This window comes from Taurulus bubalis (genome assembly GCF_910589615.1).
Source record: "Taurulus bubalis genome assembly, chromosome: 9".
Lineage (NCBI taxonomy): Eukaryota > Metazoa > Chordata > Actinopteri > Perciformes > Cottidae > Taurulus > Taurulus bubalis.
The window spans coordinates 6,738,172-6,759,108 of NC_136597.1; the positions used below are offsets into that span (position 1 = coordinate 6,738,172).

General features: G+C 45.1%; 1 protein-coding gene across 1 annotated transcript in view; it reads right to left on the reverse strand.

The window, feature by feature from the left end:
• znf423 (zinc finger protein 423) overlaps positions 1-20,937 on the reverse strand; it is a 130,798-nt gene that overhangs the window by 3,222 nt on the left and 106,639 nt on the right. Inside the window, exons 19-20 of the mRNA XM_079224106.1 lie at positions 13,041-13,172; positions 10,526-10,641 (exon numbers count right to left, since the gene is read on the reverse strand). Of these exons, the coding sequence (XP_079080232.1) occupies positions 10,526-10,641; positions 13,041-13,172 (248 nt within the window). The remainder of the gene's footprint in view (positions 1-10,525; positions 10,642-13,040; positions 13,173-20,937) is intronic.

A 20,937-nucleotide genomic window follows, 5' to 3' on the forward strand; every position in this document is an offset into this window, starting at 1 on the left:
CCTTAGGTTCTTTGGGTTCTGCTGCTGCCTTATTGATTTGTAGACGGAGTGAGGGATGGAAAGAAGCGACAGAGGAAGAGGAAGGAGGGATGGAAGGAGGGAGGCCACGGTCACTCCCTGGAGGAGCTTGCAGCGCTGCAGTGGACTGCTGGAAATAGCCCAGAGGAGTGGAGAGAGGGAGACAAGGATTGAGATGAGAGAGGAATGTATTGGACGGATGTGTGACAGCCGGTCATGCTACACACTTCATATGACGCACACACACACACACACCCACACACACACACACACACACACACACACACACACACACACCTTCCAGTTACTTCTCTTCATTGACTATGTCGTTGGGAGCTTGGTATTGATTATGGAGCACGGCAATCGATGAGAGGTGTGTGTGTTTGTCACAGTGTGACATCTGCTCTACAGCAAAGTAATTGATATATTCTAGAGAGGAAAAAAAAAATAGGTGACAGGAGGAGGAGCGAAGGGGGGAGGAGAAGGAGTAGACTGCTTTTTCATATTGAGTGTTTACTGTGGTTCTAGGCCAGTAATTAGTGCGGACAATTCTCAGGCAAAGCTGCCTTTAATGACTCTCCACACCTGCAGAACTTTCACAATAAAAGCCTTCCAGCAAAGCGAAGGCGATAATTCCCCTCGACCTTCTGGAAGTGTTTTAATGTGAAACAGGTGAAGCAAGTGTGAAGGAATTTGTATTAAGATCAAACAACAACCGAAAGGCTTGTTATTCAAAAGTGACATGCAGGCCAATTTCTCTCTTTAGTTGAGGTAAGAGAGGCCTCAAACACTACGTGAGAAGTTACAGTATGAGCCCTCATGTAGCTGCATGCCATATATATTATATATAATAAATATAATTTTTCTATTTATTCAAAAAGGAAGTACCGTAAAAGTCGAGTTACAAGCCGCTACTACCTTCGGTCAGTGTCCCCGTTAGCTCCCCGCTGTAGCCAGCTAGCGCTCCAACCACCGAAGGTAGCGGGACCAGCCCCGGCTCGACACCCGACTCGGGCAGAGGGGACGCGGGCAGTAGTCTTGTAACCCAACTTTTACGGTAGGGTTTTTTTTTTTGGTGAGAACAGTCTTTTCCAGTTCAGGATCGTCAACGTGGATTGCGTTGTCTTGTAAAAACCCAACATCCTGAATGGCCTAAATTAAATAAAAATGAAGAGGAACTCTGGTTTGGACTTTATTCCACCATATTTCCACTGTTCTTTTCACAGCAGAGGGTGTGTGTGCTGTAGTGAGAACAGCCCATCCTCCAGGCCAGCCCAGACCAGTCAATACAGAGGCCTGTCATTGTTTTTCCTAAACTGCTTAGAGAGAGCGAGGCTAAAGCCTGCAGAGCCCTGGGCTCAGGGGAAATATGGCCCTGTCGCATTACCCACGCACAAAACCGCCAGACACACACACACACACACAGTGCATTCACAGACTTGCGCTAAGAGCACATGGATGCACACATGATGCCAATAAAGAATTTGCAAAGACAAGAATACACAATAGGAAACACGCAAACACACGGTCTCATGGCGGAAGGAAGAAGGGTGCAAACGAGGAAAGCCAAAGATAGAGATAAGAGAAAATGTAATCTGCCTTGTCCTGCCCTCTCTGCTCTCTACTGCATTATGATGCTTATGGTGGTGTTTCAGAGGGGCGGAGGAGCACCGCTGTCGCCTGTAGCATGTGTGCATGTAACATAATCAGCGTCATGCCTGGTCAGCTTCATGTGTACAGTGGAAACGCACACAGGTATCTGGACTAAACTGAGAACAACCATCTTGAAAACATCAGCTTACAGTAAAATGAGAAAGAGAGCGGTCAGACTTCCTCACTGACACGCGTGGCAATGACCTCGTTCGGATGGGAAAATAACTTTATCTCGGTGACTTGAACTCGTAAACGCACACAAACACTCGGCTTGTTCTGTCACGATGTAACAACTACACTTTAAAAATGGAGGTGCCAAGTATCTAATAGACACAGGAAGAGGAAGCGTTGCTGTTGGAACAATGCCCTGTGTTTGAGTGTGTGCTACCTATCAGCAAGTCTGTCAGTAGGTGAATTTGTGTCAAATGTGTGTGTGTGTGTGGGTAATTGGAGGCAGTCCAAATGCTGTGTGAGTCTGAGTGTGTGTGTGTGTGTGTGTGTGTACGTGTGCCCCATCTCCACTGCTGTTTTTAACACCAAATGAAAAATCACCTTCGTCGCCTTGTGGTCTTCTTTGGGTTCAGTATATTTATAGCTCAGAGTTGACACTCTTCCAGCAGAATGAGCGTGTCTATGTCTGCGTGTGTGTGTGTGTGTCTATGTCTGCGTATGTGTGTGTGTGTGTGTGTGTGTGTCTGGGACTAGCAGATGGGCTGTCTTAGCCCTCTTCCTCTGCTCCCTGGCTTGTCTTTAGCCCTACCCGTCCAGGACAGGATGCTGCCTCGGGAGCAGATCGAAAATAAACGCACCCCTTGGCCTTACCATCCCGCCGACACGTATTCCCTGCTCTACTCCCACTGTCTTTGGCCCCATCACTCCTCATCATCCCTCTTCCTCCTATTGTAAATATAATGCTATGCCGTACTTCCAAATGGTCCATTCAAAACTTATTTTATCCGCTTCTCTTTCCAGCCAAGTCACGATGACCCCTAACTCCTCTCCTCCGTCACCGCACCAGGGTGACCTCTCGGACCATGTCCTGTTTGGAGAGCTCCCTCCCTTTCTTTTCTCCCAGGGGACTTCCCCTCTCCTGTTGCTCCTGGCCCAAACGGCCAGGTTTGGACCAGTAAACACGACCCAAAATACACTCACAGCATGAAGGGTACGCACACGCACACACACACACACAACGTCAAAGGATCTGCACCAGATTCACAGCGAAGGTGAGAGATCCCCACTGGAAGCCGTTACACAAAATAGGATGTGACCTCACTTCCAGCACGAATTACCGATCATTACACGTTTGAGTCACTCCAGAAAATAATGTGGGTATGCAAAAAAAAATTCCCTCACACACACACTCTCACACTCTCAGGGCCTAGGATGTAGTCCTTATAAACTGTGAAGCTGAGTGCCAGATGAGCACTGGAGCCTGCGGACATGGGTGACAAGACAGACAAACATATCCACAAGCACCCAAAAACACACTCCTAAAAATACAGGCAGGACACTGAATGTATATGTGTGTAAGCAGGCAGACACAGACAGACAGACAGACAGACACACACACACACACACACACACACACACACACACACACACAAATGCAAAATGCATTTAAAGGTTACAGATGTACAAATAAATGCACAGACATGATCCACCCAACACACACACAAGCTCACGGTTCAGCAGAGCGTGCCGGCTTTCCGTGTCACTGTCATATTACTGCACACGCCCAATCCCAGTCCCTGGGGGCAAGCTTCTTTTTTTCCGAAAAAAAAGAAAAATGCATTACAATTCACCCTAAACCGGCAGAAGGGCAGAATGGAAAACAGAGAGAACATCGACATGAAGACGGACGAGAGAAGGAAAGAAAGAAGAACGCGTTGGCTTGATGTGTGGAGTGAAGGGAGGAATTAAAGGGGACGAATGGAGAGAAGACGAGCAGAGACACAGTACAGTACGTGTGTGTGCACGAGTACGCCTGGTTATTACAAGATTCAATACAAGCAGCATTGATGGGAAGATCAATAAAGTTTTCTTTCACAGCAGTACATTTATTTTCTTAGAAGTGTATCTTTGCTTTAAAAAAATATTCTGTTGAAATATTTGCTTTTTATTTTTGGTTGAAAGCCATAAACAGAGGTGAAACAATTTGTCAATTAATCGTAGCTACAACTATTTTGATAATCCAATAGTCGTTTATATTATTGTCTTAGGAAAATAATGCCAAATATTATTTGGTACTAACTTGCCCTGTATGCTTATTAATAGCTTTCACTATATTATAATAAGCAATTGACAATACTTAATGTTATGGGATCTTGGAGAAACAGGGGGAAAATATGAAACAACTTCAGTGTAAAAGGTACCTTTATATATGTATAATACTTACTGATGAATGTCACTGTGAGAACATGTATACTAACACTAATAAAACTAAATCATTTTCGACACATTTATAGACCCATTCCGTTTCTAACTAATACTCGGTATGCTTCTAATGACGTGCTTCAAAATCATAAATGAGACGGAGCCCCAGAGCAAGAAGGAATTTTACCCAGATGTGCAAATAGAGCGAGATAAACTCATCAGACAGAACAAGTCAGAGGAAAAGAATAGAAAATGTACAAAACCAATTGTTGACACAGATAGGCCAACGTACATTATCATACAGAGCCAAACAACTGAGGGACGTGGATTTTTTCCAGCTGTTGATGTGATGACATGTCGCGTGTTTGTGTGTGCCGCGCACGTATCTGTACGAGTGTATTTTGGCAGAGCTGATAGAACAACGCGCCACGCAGAGTCTGTCCTGTTCTGTGACACATTGCCTCTGTTCACCTGTCACACACACACACACACACACACACACACACACACACACACACACACACACACACAGTCCAAGCTGTTAGAAACCCTCCAGGTGCTGGCTCACAGAGTGTTATTTCTTTGTATCCATCCCGACCTGTTTATCTCGCTCTGCCTGTCTTTGTCTCTCTGCATCCGTCTGTTTGTTCCTCCGCTTTCTATCAAAGCATAAGTAACTTCTTTTGCTTGATTCTTTATCATTTGTTTTCTCTTTCGCCTCCCTCACTGAGAGCCACTATGTATGCTCCTCAAAGCAGAAATGCAAACACGCACACGTGTACACGTGCATACAAAGACAATATTTACAGATGATTAACTGTTCCCACATTGAGATTTTCTTTCCTCTGTTTAAATCCGGCATGAATAGAATGAGCTTTGCATTCACAGTGTGTAGCAAAGAAAACTACAAAAATCTCTGCAGTGTGAACAGCCGCGGACACAATTTGTATGCAATGCTTCCTCAGGTGGTCAGAGGGAGTCAAGTCCGCTGAGATGAAGGACAGATATATTAAATGACACATTCTTGCTGCTTTGGTTGTATTGCTTTGCCTCTACTGTACAATAAACAGTAGTGTACAATTAATTCCGATAAGTCGAGAGACAAAAACTTGAAATAGCAGTAGCTGTTGTCTCTCGACCACTCTCTTTGAATCTCCTTTTGTTTCTGTCTCTCCTTCCCCTGCTGCAAATACCTTCAAGCCCAGGGATTCAGGAAGGCAAGAGTTTGTGTGTTACTGTGTGTGTGTGTGTGTCCCAGGTCCCCATTCTAATAACACAGAGTCTCCCAGTGAGTAGCGGGGCAGCTGAGTACGCTCCCCTGAAATGCCACAGGGATCTACGGATCAAATTAATACACACCAAGGGCGCAAAGGAGAGTACACACTATGGCTCAACACTCACAACTGACAGCAACATTCTGGGACATTGGAGAACACACAGACACACACACACACCCAGACACACACACACACACACACACACACACACACACACACACACACACACACACACACACACACACACACACAATTGCTAGTTCAGCCACATCCACACCTTTCCATAATTCAGTTAGAGGGAGACAGTGAGATTCAGACAAAGACAACATTATTCACACACAGACTGCTAAACACAGCTCATTTCACACGCACACACACACACACACACACACAAATACACACACTCTGCCCTGATCTCAACCGCAGGTATTAAACAGTCTGCCAAGCTATTCTCTGCTGTGCATTAACTACCAAAATAAAGATTGTATTCATTACTTTAGCTCTGAAGGAAAAACTTGAAATATCCCTTTTCATTTTCGAGGAAACGTACAGTAACTGCTGAGAAGATGCCCCACACTGGTTGCATACAAATTAATAACATGTCACTGATATAGTAGCTCCGATGTTGGGAAGTGCTCCAACGGTGCTGAATATGTCAAATGCTGCATACTGTACTGCATGTCTGTCTGTCAGTCTGTTGATTTGTCCATCCCGCTCTGTGTGCCTCCTTTCCAAGTTATCTTTCCATCCTGTTGTGTACACTACATGCTCTTTTGAGTGTGTCTACGAGGGAACAGAACCCTGCTCGTCTCTGTGGTTGTGTGCGCGCACAACACTCAAATATTCAAAACCGCTGGGACACGGGGAGCGGCGGAAGATTCGGTGGAGGGGAATCAACACACAAACAAACGAAAGATTCCCCCACATCCATCAATCCATTTATACATCTGACCAGCAGTCCACCCATCCAGCGGTGTTTAAATATTCACTAGCGCTAAAGGAAATTTTGTCGCACAACAGGGAGAGGACAAAAAAATGGGATGATTGGAGAGGAGTGCTGAAGAGTGATGGATGGAGCGAGGGAGCGGAGAAGGCATTGAGGGCAGAAGCTGCAGCATAGCACCCCCTGGAGGCTTAAAACGAATGTGAAGATCAAGAAGTCTGTCAGGGAATGTAACGCGGGAGCGAGTCAGAGCTGACGTGCAGCTGGATGACAGTTTTAAACTAGGTGTACTTCAACCAGAGGGATGTCTCCGTAGATATTTGGGTACTGGTTAGACTCTTGATTATACTTTAAAATATTGTATGAATGCAAAAACAATTGTTTGCTGGTGGTGGAAAAGCTGACATTAAAAAAAATCACCGATACAAAAGCAGTGTAGACATTCATGCCAATTGAGATAAAGAATTTAAAACAGAGAGAATGAGGAAAGTCCTGTGTGTTTGGGAGTCTGGGAGTAAAGACACAGAGAGAGAGAGAGATGTCCAGAAGGACCTCACTGATCAGGGCCACGGCATTTCTTATTTACACACACACACACACACACACACACACACACACACACACACACACACACACACACACACACACACACACACACACACACACACACACACACACACACACCAAAACATCTCTTATTTACCAGCTTACGTCTGCACTATTTATGGGGCACTGGGGAGAGGCACAGAAGAGAGGAAGAGAGGAGAGGGGCTAAAATATGCATAGGGGCTGGTTCTTTTGGGACAGACGGGGGGAGTCAGGGAGAGGGAGGAAGACAGAAAAGAGAGAGAGACAGTAGGATAGAGTGAAAGTTGCGGTAGGCATGTGCAAGAGGTTGACAGAGAGGTGAAAGCAAGCGATTGAGAGAGTGGCGGAGAGAAAGCAGAGCGACCGACGGAGACGGACAGAGGGACTGAGACAGTGCAATGAGGAAGGATGATGCAGCGACGTGCCCATGCAGCAGTTACCCTTGGGTGTATGTGTGTTAAGGGGGTGGGGGGGAGAGAGAGAGAGAGAGGGAGAGAGAGAGAGAGAGAGAGAGAGAGAGAGAGAGAGAGAGAGCTCGACATCATACGGCCCCTCCGAGGGGTTGAAAGAGGCCAAAGCCTTTTTCTCGCTGGCCAACCGGCCTTCTTCACCCATCGGTACCTCATTAAAACACACACAAATTACCCCATTCCACTTTCTCTGGCACATGCACACACACACACACACACATACATACAGACACACACACACACACACACACACACACACACAATAACAGCTAGCAGTCGCATTAACCTCCATGGTTGTAGCTCTCCATCTCCCCCAGTCAGCCTTTCTGTCTAGCCCACTTAGAGAGCCCTCCCATGGGGCAATGGAGCTGTGGCAGGTCGGGCTCGGGCTGCAAGTTTTCACACACACACACACACACACACACACACACACACACACACACACACACACACACACACACACACACACACACACACACACACACTTGGGCCATGACCAAAGTGTAACAAGATGGATATAGCCGGAGAGCAGCAGCCAAAGAGGAAGAAGTACAAGGAGCTGGGGGAGAGAAGAAGTTGAACTGAGCTCGACTTAGCTGGAATGAAAACAAAGGAATTAAACTCATCTGACCCAACCAAACTGAGTTCATATGGGAGGAGAATAACTCTCTGTTGTTGAGTCATGTCAAGCTATATGAAGATTTTAAACGTTTTAACTCAGACAGGCTTGATGTAAGGCAGAGCCAAAAGTGGAAAGATAACCGATTTGTATTGATTAACAGGTGAATCACCATTATGATTTTAAAGGGGAAACAAAATGTAATGTAATGGCATGGTAATTACTATTATTAATAATCAAATTTGTATTATTCTTAATTGTCTCTGTTTTTTATTTTACTTATATACTTTAGCGTCTACTGTCTTTTTATTGTCAATCTGGCCTTGATTGAATGTGTTGTATTTTTTTGTAAAGCACTTTGTGCTACGGCTCTTTTATGAAAAGTGCTCTATAAAACAGTTATTATCATTATTACTGTGTAAATAAAAGCAGACGAAACCAACAAGTATTTAGGTCTGCAGTGTGAGAAATGTAAGTTTCTTTTTAATCTAAACGCAACAACAGATTTATCCAACTGATGATTACGATCCAACAATTCATCAGTCCATAAAGATGCTGTGACCTGGTCAGACAACAGGAGAGGAGTCATCTGGGATGGAGTGTTGTGTAAAAGAGGAGTGGAGCTGTGTGTGTGTGTGTGTGTGTGTGTGTGTGTGTGTGTGTGTGCAGGTGAGTGGGAGTGTGTGAGGTGTGAGTGGTGTGCCTGTGTGTGGACATTAACCGACAGGGTCCAGCAGTCACCCTGCTGTTAAATGGACTGGCCAGCCATATGCCCACCACCTCCGGCCCTACATCACTGCCACTTTGTGTGTGTGTGTGTGTGTGTGTGTGTGTGTGTGTGTGTGTGTGTGTGTGTGTGTGTGTGTGTGTGTGTATCTGGGGGCAGGCTTTTGTAAATTCAAATAATCCCTGGTAGAAGTTCTTACATAGGTTTTATTTTGGTCTTCTTCTGACTTTCTTTATCTAAATCTCTGTCATCAGCCGCCTGCACACCGAGAACTCTTCTTATTACGTACGTACGTCAAACACAGAACATATTATGGAGTGAACGCTTTTTGCCACCAACAACTACACAATTCACAAGGCATTAACATTACTGGCTACTGTGGTGGGAAAGCGTATGTGTGTATTGAATGTAACTTTATGTATTCATATCAATAATCGGATATACGTCTCGATTGTGTTATCCAATCACCGATACTAAGTATATGCACATGTATTCTTTAAATCCCATGGAAAGAAAACAGTTTGATTGTGTGCCTGAGAGAAAATGATAAAGGAGCTGTCTGGACAGCTATGATGGACGGCTAAACATGGTTCATTTAGAAGACAGGAACCAGAGGTTCATAGCCGGTTCTCATGCACAACTCATCCTGAAAATGTTATGAAAGAATGTGAGAAATGTGATTTTCTCTCGGCTCTGTTCCATTAGTTTCGCTGCTCAGGCCGGCCAGCATAGGGTGCACAGTGGCCTGGGTGATAGCAGCGGGAGGACACCCAAGGGAATAGGTAGAGGGCTAGGAGCAGACGTGTGTGGGTGTAGGATTTCTAATGGGTAAGAAACATAAGCAGCACCGTGACCAGAGAAGGCGGTTGGGAAGGAGGCCGGTGTTTATTCAGACACCCGGAGGTGCGTAACAAATTCAGGAGTCTAGAGGCAGGGATGCAACCCCGGGGTCACCCAGGCCAGAGCGAAGGTATGAAGGGATGTGTATTTCTATCGTGACGTTAATTCAACGTCAACTTTTAGCTTCTGTTTTTGTTATAAAAAAAAACGATCCTTTATCTGTTTCGTAAAATGTTTAAACGTATCATTGTTGGTACTCTCAGTACTTGGCTAATGACAGTGCCAATACATTTTCTTCAATGCAATGCAATGCAAGGGATTACGTTTCTATAAACTGCCGGCTTTCGAACAATCATCCAGAGCAACGCCTCTGGTCAATGCAGCAGCATGAGCAAAGTTCACAGGTTTCACCTTTACCGGCGCTGGCGTTTGACCTACAGACTTTTCAAGTCGCTAGTTTGGTGCCAGAGGGATACAAGAGACGAGGGGGAGAAGAAATGGAGGAGGCCAGGAAGGTTTACATCATCACAGACCTGGCCACAGCTGGGCAGGACCTACTCTTGGGTGACTTATATCCTCTTTTCTCTTTCGTACGCACACACACAAATGTGTCTGGACCCTAATGGCATGAGGCTTGCCAGAACCCTGCTCAGACCTCATGAGGAGAGATGGAAAGAGGGGGACAGGGCGGAGGGAGGAATACAGATGAACAGTAAATAGAGGGATTCTGTAAAATGATGGACAGTAGCTGGGAGGTATGAAAGGAGAAGGTTTCTGCATGTTGAGGAACAGGTGGAAGCCTCGAAAGAAGGGAGTGTTTAGAATATTAATAACACTCCCAGACACTGTGAGTCTCTTTGGACACACAGTCTACTTACTACAGCGTGAGATCAGTAGCTGCACACAACCATTTTTCGAACGTATGCCAGATAAGAACGAAAACAAACACACACACAAATATAGACAGACAGACAGATAGTCGGGTCAAGGCACAGAGTCAGAGTTGTGGGCACGTACCTGTAGTTCTGTCTGAAAGAAGAACTTCTGCGGACACTGGGAACAGTCGTAGATTTTGTCTTCCTGGCCGTGGACGGCAAAAATGTGCTGCTGGAGCTTGTTGGCCTGCACAAACACTGAGAAAGGAACACACATACGGCCACGCGTTACACCGTGTTCATTAGTCCACAGGCAGAGTAACAGCTGCATCTTCCTTGTTGTTGGCGTGTCTGTTGCTGGAGCCACTAGCATACGGTGTCAAACTCCAGGTGATATAACTTACAATTGTTTTAAATTGGATTGGCTATAATATTTGCCAATTGATTTGCATTGTCATTGCAAAAAGATGCAAGCTTTGGAAAGAACTGATCCTAGGTCTGTGAGTGAAAGATAATTATAGGTGTTAGGGTAGAGACTACAGTACATGTAGCTTTGCGTTACTGATCAGGATTAATTGCAATCAACCAGCTATGTCTAAAGATCCAATCGACTGATTTGCTGTTTCCAAGAGGACTGTTCAACAAGAAGACTGCCCGGTCAGTGCGACACCATCTCCTACATACTGTACCAGCAGAGAAGGAAGCAAATGGCAACCGAGTCTACAGTGCAAATAAAACCACAAACGTGCACAACTAAAGCAAATGAATGGCTGCCTGGAAAAGAGTGAGAGCATGATAAAGAAGGAGAGAAGAAAGGAAGAGCTATCCTCAGCAGACCTTGTGATATTTATCAATAAATTATCTCCTTTTTTTTAACTTCCGCTTCAGTGTTGTCTCATACACTTGTTTCTCTTTCTTTCTCCCCCCCCCCTTTGTTTCAGTAAACTTTTAGTTTGCACTGCGAGTGTGTATGTCTTGAATTATTAAGCCTCCCCATAGGAGTGGTGCCCATCTTACTAATTCATAAGCCACCAAGGAATAGAGTTAAAGTTTAAAGCGTTGCTGTGTACCTGGGGGAGGGGGGAGAGGCACACAACACAAGACAAACTCAACAACAGAGGGAGGGGGAAGACAGAGAAGGGGAGAGAGAGAGAGAGAGAGAGAGAGAGAGAGAGAGAGAGAGAGAGAGAGAATGGTGATACAGAGTCAAGAGAAGGGAGGGAGCGAAGGTGCAGCCTTAGTTTCTGGTAAAATACACCAAACCACAGGCCTAATTTGGTCATCCAGCATTTTGTTTGGGTCCTCCAGTGGATTTCAGAGACACTAGGTACTTCATAGTTGGCCTGTTTGGAGGTAATATTGCATGCACCGTTTGCACATGCAGAGTCTCATGCCTACTTCTTAAGCAGCAGCCCCTTGCTGGAATATTACTCCCACAGTTAGGAATGTTAGAAAATGATGAATGTTCCTCACATGATCTCACTGTTAACCAACAAAAAAACCATTTACTCTATGCATCATGGTGCAGGTAACCCAGGGAGACCTTTACTGGGCCACAACAAGTACTGGAGCTGATTGAAGTGCAAACCTTGCTCCCCACTGCAATAATGAACTCATATGGTATATATGTGAACAGTTTGGTGTTCAGAGAATGTGTGAGGGTGGTAGTCTGCTTTAATAAGGAGCATACAAGCCTGGCTGGTTAAAACACTTTTGGCTTCATATTCATCTGTAGTTGGAACAGATAATATACAGCGCGAATAAAACATAAAGCTAAACAGTTCTTCAATATTCACCTATAATTAGTGTACGAGTGTCTGTAGTAGTCTGTATTTTATTGGTGAGATACAGTGCTGTAAAAAAGATACACACATAAGAGAAGTGTGGCCGGTTACACAAACCACACTTCAGGTGTAATTTCTCCTTAGTTGATGAACTTAAGGATGTTGCATGGAAAAGGTTCCGTTAGTTACGGAAAATGTCAAGGCATTCACTGCATTGAAAGAGATTTCACAGCAGTAGAGTGCCATGGAGACCGTTTGTTTGCTTGAACTCACGCTTGTGATACTGGTTAAGAATAAAAGCAGACAAGAAAACCAAACTGGTCAGAGGAGGAAAATAATTTACATCAGGAATAATACAATAGAAAAACACACAACGTTATTTCATTCTCATGGTTGCACACTAACTGGACATTGACTGAATGTTGCTTTTTCCCTGATTTGGGTCCCGTCTATCGTCCCTCACACTTTTAAGCCTGGCAGCATTAGATAAGTGTGCCGCTATTTTAAAATCTTGTTTTGAGATGGAGCTGGCGCACCTTCAATTATTTGTCCTTACGTTGGCTTTGAAGGTCTTTAAAGGATTCCTGAACAATCGGCCACAGGAATGAAAGGAAATGCTGATCGACATTTATCCCTTATTCTTACAAGTATTATTAATAGTTTCTTACGTTATACTACAGTGCGTGTCCCGGCAGCGTAGATTGTGAATTTGCGTGTGCCAACTTGTTGTTATGCTCATGTGTGCAGTATGCATGGACATGTTTCTGTGTCCTTTTTCAAATGCAAAGCATTAGGACACAAGTGAGGAGTGGTTTTCTGTGCAACTGCCCTTGACGGTGAAAGTGTGTGTGTGTGTGTGTCTGTGTCTCTCACCTGTGAAGCAGACGGGACACTTGAAGGTACCTCCCATGCCTTCAAAGCTGTGCTCTATCAGGTGGCAAAGCAGCTTGGCAGGTGAATCAAACATCTGGTTACACAGCTTGCATTCGTGATTGATGCCCTCCTCTGCAAATAGGAGACAGACACACATGTACAGGCTGGGTTAGGCAACAGGAAAACAGGAACATATGACATCATTTTAGAATATTAATATAACGCTTAATGATGTACCGAAACGGTCAGATGCTGTCAAACTGTAGCATATAATATACTGAAAATAAATCACACAGGTAAAACAGGAAACCGGTAGACACGTAAGAGAAAATGCACATACACCATAACTGGAATATCAATTGAAGTGATTCTCCAATCGATCAATTAAATACACATAATTTAAGCAAAGCCACTTGTTTCACAAATTGTGTTAGTGTAGTCTTAAAAAAAAGCTACATTAAACAGCAAACAAGTAAAATAATCTCAAACCTTTGGCAAACACTTTCATTTCATTTGAAAAACTATGATTTTAAGGTTCAGTTAAGTTGTCTCTTGCTGCATGCTCTGCTTTCATTTTTCCTTCTCCCCTTGTACACCCCCAACACTCACACACACCCATCCCAGTGCCATATCTGTCCCAGCTGGTAATTGCCTGTCCTCCCCACCGGGGCTGTGGATGATCTACCCTTCCTATGGCCATCCTTCCTTCCCTCCCTCTGTCCTCGTTATCTGCCTTCGCCCACTGCAGTCGCTCATCCATCCCTTACTTTGCCCATTCCTCCCTCCATGTCCCCTTAACGCCCCTCTTGGTCCATCACTTGCTGATTAATTTGTGTGGGCTCCGATTTAAACCCCTCAACCCATGTTACCTCTCCTCACATAGACTGTGCTTACGTCTCTGAATGTCTCCTTACTATCACGTCTCTCTGTCCATATTGTCCATTGTGGACACACAATCGTACTGCTTATTCAGATGGAATTCAGGGTAATCACAATGGCTCGTCACTGATCCATTTGTATGAACTGAGATGGTGTATATAGTAGATAAATGAGTTTACACGCCACACTTCAGGTGTATCTTCGTCACAAACACACAAGAGAATGTCCCCAAGCCTCCATCCTTCCTGGTTATTCTCACCTAGATTATACCAGTGTGTGTGTGTGTGTGTGTGTGTGTGTGTGTGTGTGTGTGTGTGTGTGTGTGTGTGTGTGTGTGTCTTTGTCTATTTTAAGAAGGTGTCAATGACATCACAGCACCCATGGTGAAAGACCAGATGAAAAGTGGGCGTCAAACACACACACACACACACACACACACACACACACACACACACACACACACACACACACACACACACACACACACACACACACACACACACTCTGGGACCCCTCCTGCTAGTTGTCCTTATCACCATTGCACCATACAGGACAATACTCCCCCCCCCCCCCCCCCCCCCCCCCACACTCCCCCACCCCACCCCCCACACACACACACACACGCTGTGTGGGACCACACTCACACACACACACACCACAGGACTGTAAGACCCAGAGGCATCAGATGGTGTCGTCACACAGTAACTAACACACAGAAACATGCATATACATCCACTGGCTCAACGATACACAGAGACAATTTACGATAACACGGTTAGTGACTTTTTCCACTTTTCTCTTTTCCCCCTTTCACATTTTGTGTGTGTACTTACATGCGCACACACACATTCAAACAGTAAGCATAACTTCAGCTGCAGAGCCGCAGGGGATTGTGGGGTTAATAACGTCTTCAATCATACATCTATGACACCCATACTGACTTATACACACACACACACACACACACACACACACACACAGAGATTCCTATCTCTCTTTGCCTCAAAGGCCGACACAAGGGTGCCCTAATCCCGTCTCAATAGCTGTGGGGCAGTGTGTGTGTGTGTGTGTGTGTGTGTGTTGGGTGCCACATGGGTTTATATGGATGAGATGGTATGCTCCATGGTCCCGGTCCCCTAACATCCCCTGTCCATACACACACACACACACACACACACACACACACACACACACACACACGCACACGCACGCACACCTCAAAGGCAGCTAGGTTGTGTGGGGCGCCAGTGTGTCCGAGACATACTGAGACAGATAGAGGTTCATTATCATTTACTAGAAGATTGAAACAGCAGGAGAGAGTCACATGGAGTGAGACACAGAGAGAGAAAGAGGGAGGGAGGGAGGTAGAGAGAGAGAGAGAGAGAGAGAGAGAGAGAGGAGTGTACAGCACTACCAGTTTAATTAATCGTCATGTTTCATATTTTAATTATCATGCAAGTATTCCTCGTCTTGGTGAAAGTATACTTTTATCGAACCACAGAATGTTCTTCAAAATAAATCGTTTCAACCGAACAGAAGCAAAAGACAGACCTGAGAGAAAGAGACACAAAAGGAACGGACGCAGAATAAGAAAGTTGTGCCTCTGCTTCTGTGATCTCAGTGTTTGTATGTTTGCATGTGTGTCGGGCGTCTCCGTAGAAGGCACCTTTAAAGCTCTTTGCCCTCAGTAGGGGTAACGCTATCTTCAGAAGTTGCCTTGCAGTCTCCCACGCCACCAGGATCAGAGGAGGCGTTCAAAGATGGGTCACCTTTACATGTACACAGCGATGTGCCTATTACCCTTTGTTTCTGATTTTAGACGGAGACATGCTCACTGTACACATACTGTATCAGACCACTGCGGTTACTGCAGGTGTTCTAGGTGCAATTACAGAAGACAAAAATCCCAAACTGCCCACATATGGCATGTATATGAATGTGGTGATGACTGGCTTCTATTAAAACAAATTAAACTGGAGCAATCCACACAACACGACTCCAGCAATGTTCGCCATCAGACGAACGTAACCAGGATATGCCGTTATGCTTTACTCATACTTATCTCATTATGACCTCATGGTGAAGTCAGATATTTTGGTCATTATCTACCTATATGTATAGATATCTCCTCAATCGAAAGTGAAAAAATATATCAAAATACATTTGAGATTTTTTTCCCTTTCCTAGACGACGTTAAAAAAGTGAATTAATAGTCTATCAATTATTGGGCGAATGAAAAAAGTGGCAACAGATGAAAAAAGACAAAAAGTACAGTGAGAGAGGGAAAGAGTAAGACAAAGATAGAGAGAGAATTGAAGGGAAAACAGTGAGGTGCAGAGAGATAATTGGGCTGTCCAGAACAAGGGCATGGGGAGAGGTCTCCAACGCCTCTGTGTGTGTGCGTTTGTGTCCCATGAAAGACTTCTCTTTTCTGACAAATACATTGTTTTGATCAGTGTGTGTGTGTGGGGACTGCGGTCTCTGTATACTGTCCCCCTCTGAGATCCAGTCCGTGTGTGAGCGTGTGTGTGTGTGTGTGAGAGAGACCCATAGTGAGATGACAGAGTCGTAGAGCATCCTGCCGTTACGCTTTGTCTCACAGAGTGCATTTGATCCACCAGCATAGGCGGGCGCACACACACACACACACACCTGGGAGGCCTATGCTGGGACAGAGAACACAGGGAAGAGAGGGATGAGGGATGAGAGAGAGACAGAGACGGAGAGAGAGAGAGAGAGAGAGAGAGAGAGAGAGAGAGAGAGAGAGAGAGAGAGAGAGAGGGGCAGGGTGAAGGTTAGGACTGAGTTTGTTAACTGACAACGGAAATTAACTTGTTATGCTATAGTGACAGACCGGTCTACCTGGCCATGGCAGAATAATACTAAACTTCTTGCCTGTAATTTTGAACATGAACATGTCATGTAGTGTTGTCATGTTCACAGCGGGGAACAAACAAGGGACAACATTCAAACATCATATCAGAGGAAGAGAGAGAGACAGACAGAGAGCAAGATAACTGTTTATTAAAGAGAAACTGCCCCCAAAATTCCAGCTGCTACGCACGCTGACACACACACACACACACACACACACACACACACAGGTAATTGGTGAGTTGTTGCTGTGCATCTGTTGAATAACTAAAGAGGTTTCATCTCAGAGAGAGAAAATATTGGAGGAAAAGCGGAAACAGACAGTGACAGACGGCAGGAAGGAGACACACAGATAGAGAAAAGTCCATACAGTGGTCACTCATTACGATTCTACTATCAATACTGTCTCACACACACACACACACACACACACACACACACACACACACACACACACACACACACCTCATTGCTCATGCTCTCCCTCCGTCTCATTCTCTCTCGTTAGCCTCCTCTCTCTCTGCTAATTGACCAGAGGAGAGGGACCAGGTGGCATCCTCCTCGTCACACCAATACACACACACACACACACGCACACACACAACACACATTCATGCTGGCCTCATCACAGACCCCTGCAACATGCAGTACAACGTAAATGAGCTCCTTGGATTATGTTGGGGGACGGATCCCTGAGGTGTTTGCCCCACCCACACACACACACACACACACACACACACACACACACACACACACACACACACACACACACACACACACACACACACACACACACACACACCTCTTAACACTTTCACAGTCTTGACTGTGTTACTCCTTTGGGTGCCTGGCCCCCCCACAAGCCCCAAACTCTCACCCTTCCTTCCTCTCCCTGTGTCTGAATGGGCTGCTGCGGGTCCCTCGGGTGTCTACCCCCCATTACTGCCCTTCCCCGCTCATGTCAACCCCCATCCATCCCCCAAACTATGTGAGGTTGCGTGTGTGTATGTATGTGTGTGTGTGTGTGTGTGTGTGTGTGTGTGTGTGTGTGTGTGTGTGTGTGTGTGTGTGTGTGTGTGTGTGTGTGCGTGTGTGTGTGTGTGTGCACGCGTGAAAGAGCAATAGAAAGTGTTTGTGTGTGTTCGGTCCCTTGTGACATAGAGGCCGTAAACCAAACCAGGCAATTGATGGCGAGGGAGAGGTAGCAAGAGAAAGAGGAAGAGAGAAAGAAGGAGAGAGAGAGAGAGAGAGAGAGAGAGAGAGAGAGAGAGAGAGAGAGAGAGAGAGAGAGAGGAGGACTGCAGAGAGAGGGGTGGAGTGAGGGTTGACGGGATGGATGGAGGGAGAGAGAGCAACAGAGGCGTTGGGAGAAAGAAGGAGTGCAGCAAAGAAGAGAGCAGTGGACGGAAGGAGGAGGAGTATGCACCTCTCTGGGGGGCTCGCTCAAGGTGTGTTTCCATGGCAACCAGGGGTGGGGGGGGTGGGTTGATGCGTGGGGGGGGCTTGACCCATTGGTAGTGTGGGGGCTGGAGAATACACACACACACACACACACACACACACACACACACACACAACCTGCTGCAGTGCTGGAGGGGTCCCAAGAGTGCCCCCACCTTTACTCACCCCCTCTCTCTCCCTCTCTCACACACACACACACACACACACACACACACACACACACACACACACACACACACACACACACACACACACACACACACAGAAAGAATGCTGCAGTGCTGTGGTCCCACGAGTACCCAACACCCACACACATTCTCTCTCCCTCCCTCCTCTCATCTTCCATTTTGCCTCTCTCTTTCCATCTCTGCGTGGTAATTGTTAATATTTTGTATCATGTGCTTTACAGTGAGGCTTTTTACACGCAGTTGAATGGAGGTGGAAGTAAAGCTTTAGTCCTTTCATAGAGAAGGATATCATTCAACGCGCTCTCCTCAAACAACCTGCCTTTGACCCATTCATTTCAGTCTGCCTTAAGAGGTTAATCTGTGGTCACAGCGTCTGCTGCAAATGCAATTCCACGGAACAACAAAACATAAGCTGAGTGCAAAAATAAAAGTTTCCGTTTCACTATAGCTTCTGTGTGTCACATCCGTATGGTCGTCAGGTACATCAATGTTGTTTAAGCATCAATAACAAATTCTCCATCCAGATGCGGGTGTGACATAAATCACTGTACTGGTCTGACAGGCTCTCAAGCACTCGTGCTGCTCCTCCAATAATCGCTACATTTCTAGTTTGCACACCTCATAGTGTCCTGTAATTAATAATTTCAGTGGAAACTCTCTCTCTCTCACACACTATTGGCAGACCATGGCAGCATATGGTGATAACCAGTTTGTGTGTATAATGAAAGGAAGCACAAATTGAGCATGTTTGTGGAGAGCAAAAGTTCATGTGTGTCTTGGAAAGAGTCTGTGTCTGTGTGTGTGGAGCAGCTTGGATTTTCCCTGTCAGATTACATAACAGTGGGAAGCTGGAGCGCTCTGTCCTGTAGAAGCCAAAAACTTTCTCTCTCTCTCACACACACACACACACACACACACACACACACACACACACACAATCATCGTCGTCCCTCACTCTGGTTATTGGTTGTTTAAATGTTTAATTTATCACAACTGTATTGCCGTGCGGTGCTTACAGGTTTAAATAAGCACAGGCTATAAACAAGATATCAAAAGAAAAAAACAGATTGATGAAGATTTGACAATTTTTTGTTCTGATAATATTCTCCTCACTTTACAGCTGATACAACAGCTCTGTACTTTACAGCAGAGAGCTCTTTTTACATGGTGTAAAACATATCTTCCTTCTTTTGCTGCTGTCGCTTGACAGGCAGTGGAGAACTGCGGTGCAATGGATCATTTCAAGTGTATTTGGTTTTTATATCCAAATAAGTGGCTGAAGTACCGTGGTTCAGCTGGGGTTTTGTTAAAAAATACTCTCCTGTCGTCTGAGAGTTTATATTGCCGTCTGAATTGACTGTTTGATGATTGGCTGTTAAGCTGTGCGCCTATTGTGACACCCACTAAAGCACAACAATTAAATCCTTCAGTGAAACTTTTATCACAACTGAAATGATTGATCATTAAGCCATGGCGCCTCTGTGATTGGACGACTGTGCTCCGAACGGCAAGGAAATACAGAGCGAGGCTGGAACAGCAGGCAGCAGGTGGATGCTGAAGTATCGCATTCAAGTGCATTCGGTCGCACGTAGTGCTGTTGTTCATAAACACGAGAAACACACACCAACACAGGATGTTCAGTGTCGTCTGGAGAGCACTTGACCCTAACGAGTGGCCGACATGTACGTCTAACATTATCATACGGAATGAGACTTTAATTAATATTCAAACAGGAGAGGTGCTCACATCATCGCTCTGGCCTTGGAATCATCACTCAGGAGTTTCAGAGGAAAATGGGGAATTACTGTTTCCTCCAATAAGCTCACGGAAAGCTAGTCTCTCTCTCACACACACACACACCTCTTTTTAGCTCGTTAGCAGGGATGAGAGTAATAAATGCAGAGTATATTTGTGTTTAGAATCTTAATTGAAAGCTTGAAAGTGGCCAGGCGGGAATAAGCCTAATCACTGTGTGAATAAACCATCAACACAGACAGACAGACAGACCTCTCTCTCTCTCTCTCTTTCTCTCTCTCTCTCTCTCCCTTCCTTCCATCCTTGCCTCCCTCTCTCCTATCTCTTTCAACTCCTCCTCCTGCTTTTTCCACAGTCCCTCCATTCCCCCGTCTGTTTACATATGTAAAACACAACTACAGCCCCCTGGATGCACATCAACGGTATGTGTGCACTGATGCTGGTTAAGACTATAGTCGACATCCACGAGGAGTTATAAAACGTGTTAATGGTGGGTCAGGGCATGCCCTAATTGATTACAGGTATTTACTGCTGCAGGTGTTTTTTCATTCAGTCACTGGTATTGTTGTGAAATTATCTTGTGTGAGCTTATTGAATAGGCAATAGAACTAAATTTTCATTTTACCGCTTTCACAATTTAATATTAAAGTTGAACCCAAAAAGACATTGTTGAATTCTACTTGAGTAACTTGTAAAAAAAAAAAAAAAGTTCTTCCTGAATATTCAAGTTGAGGATGAAA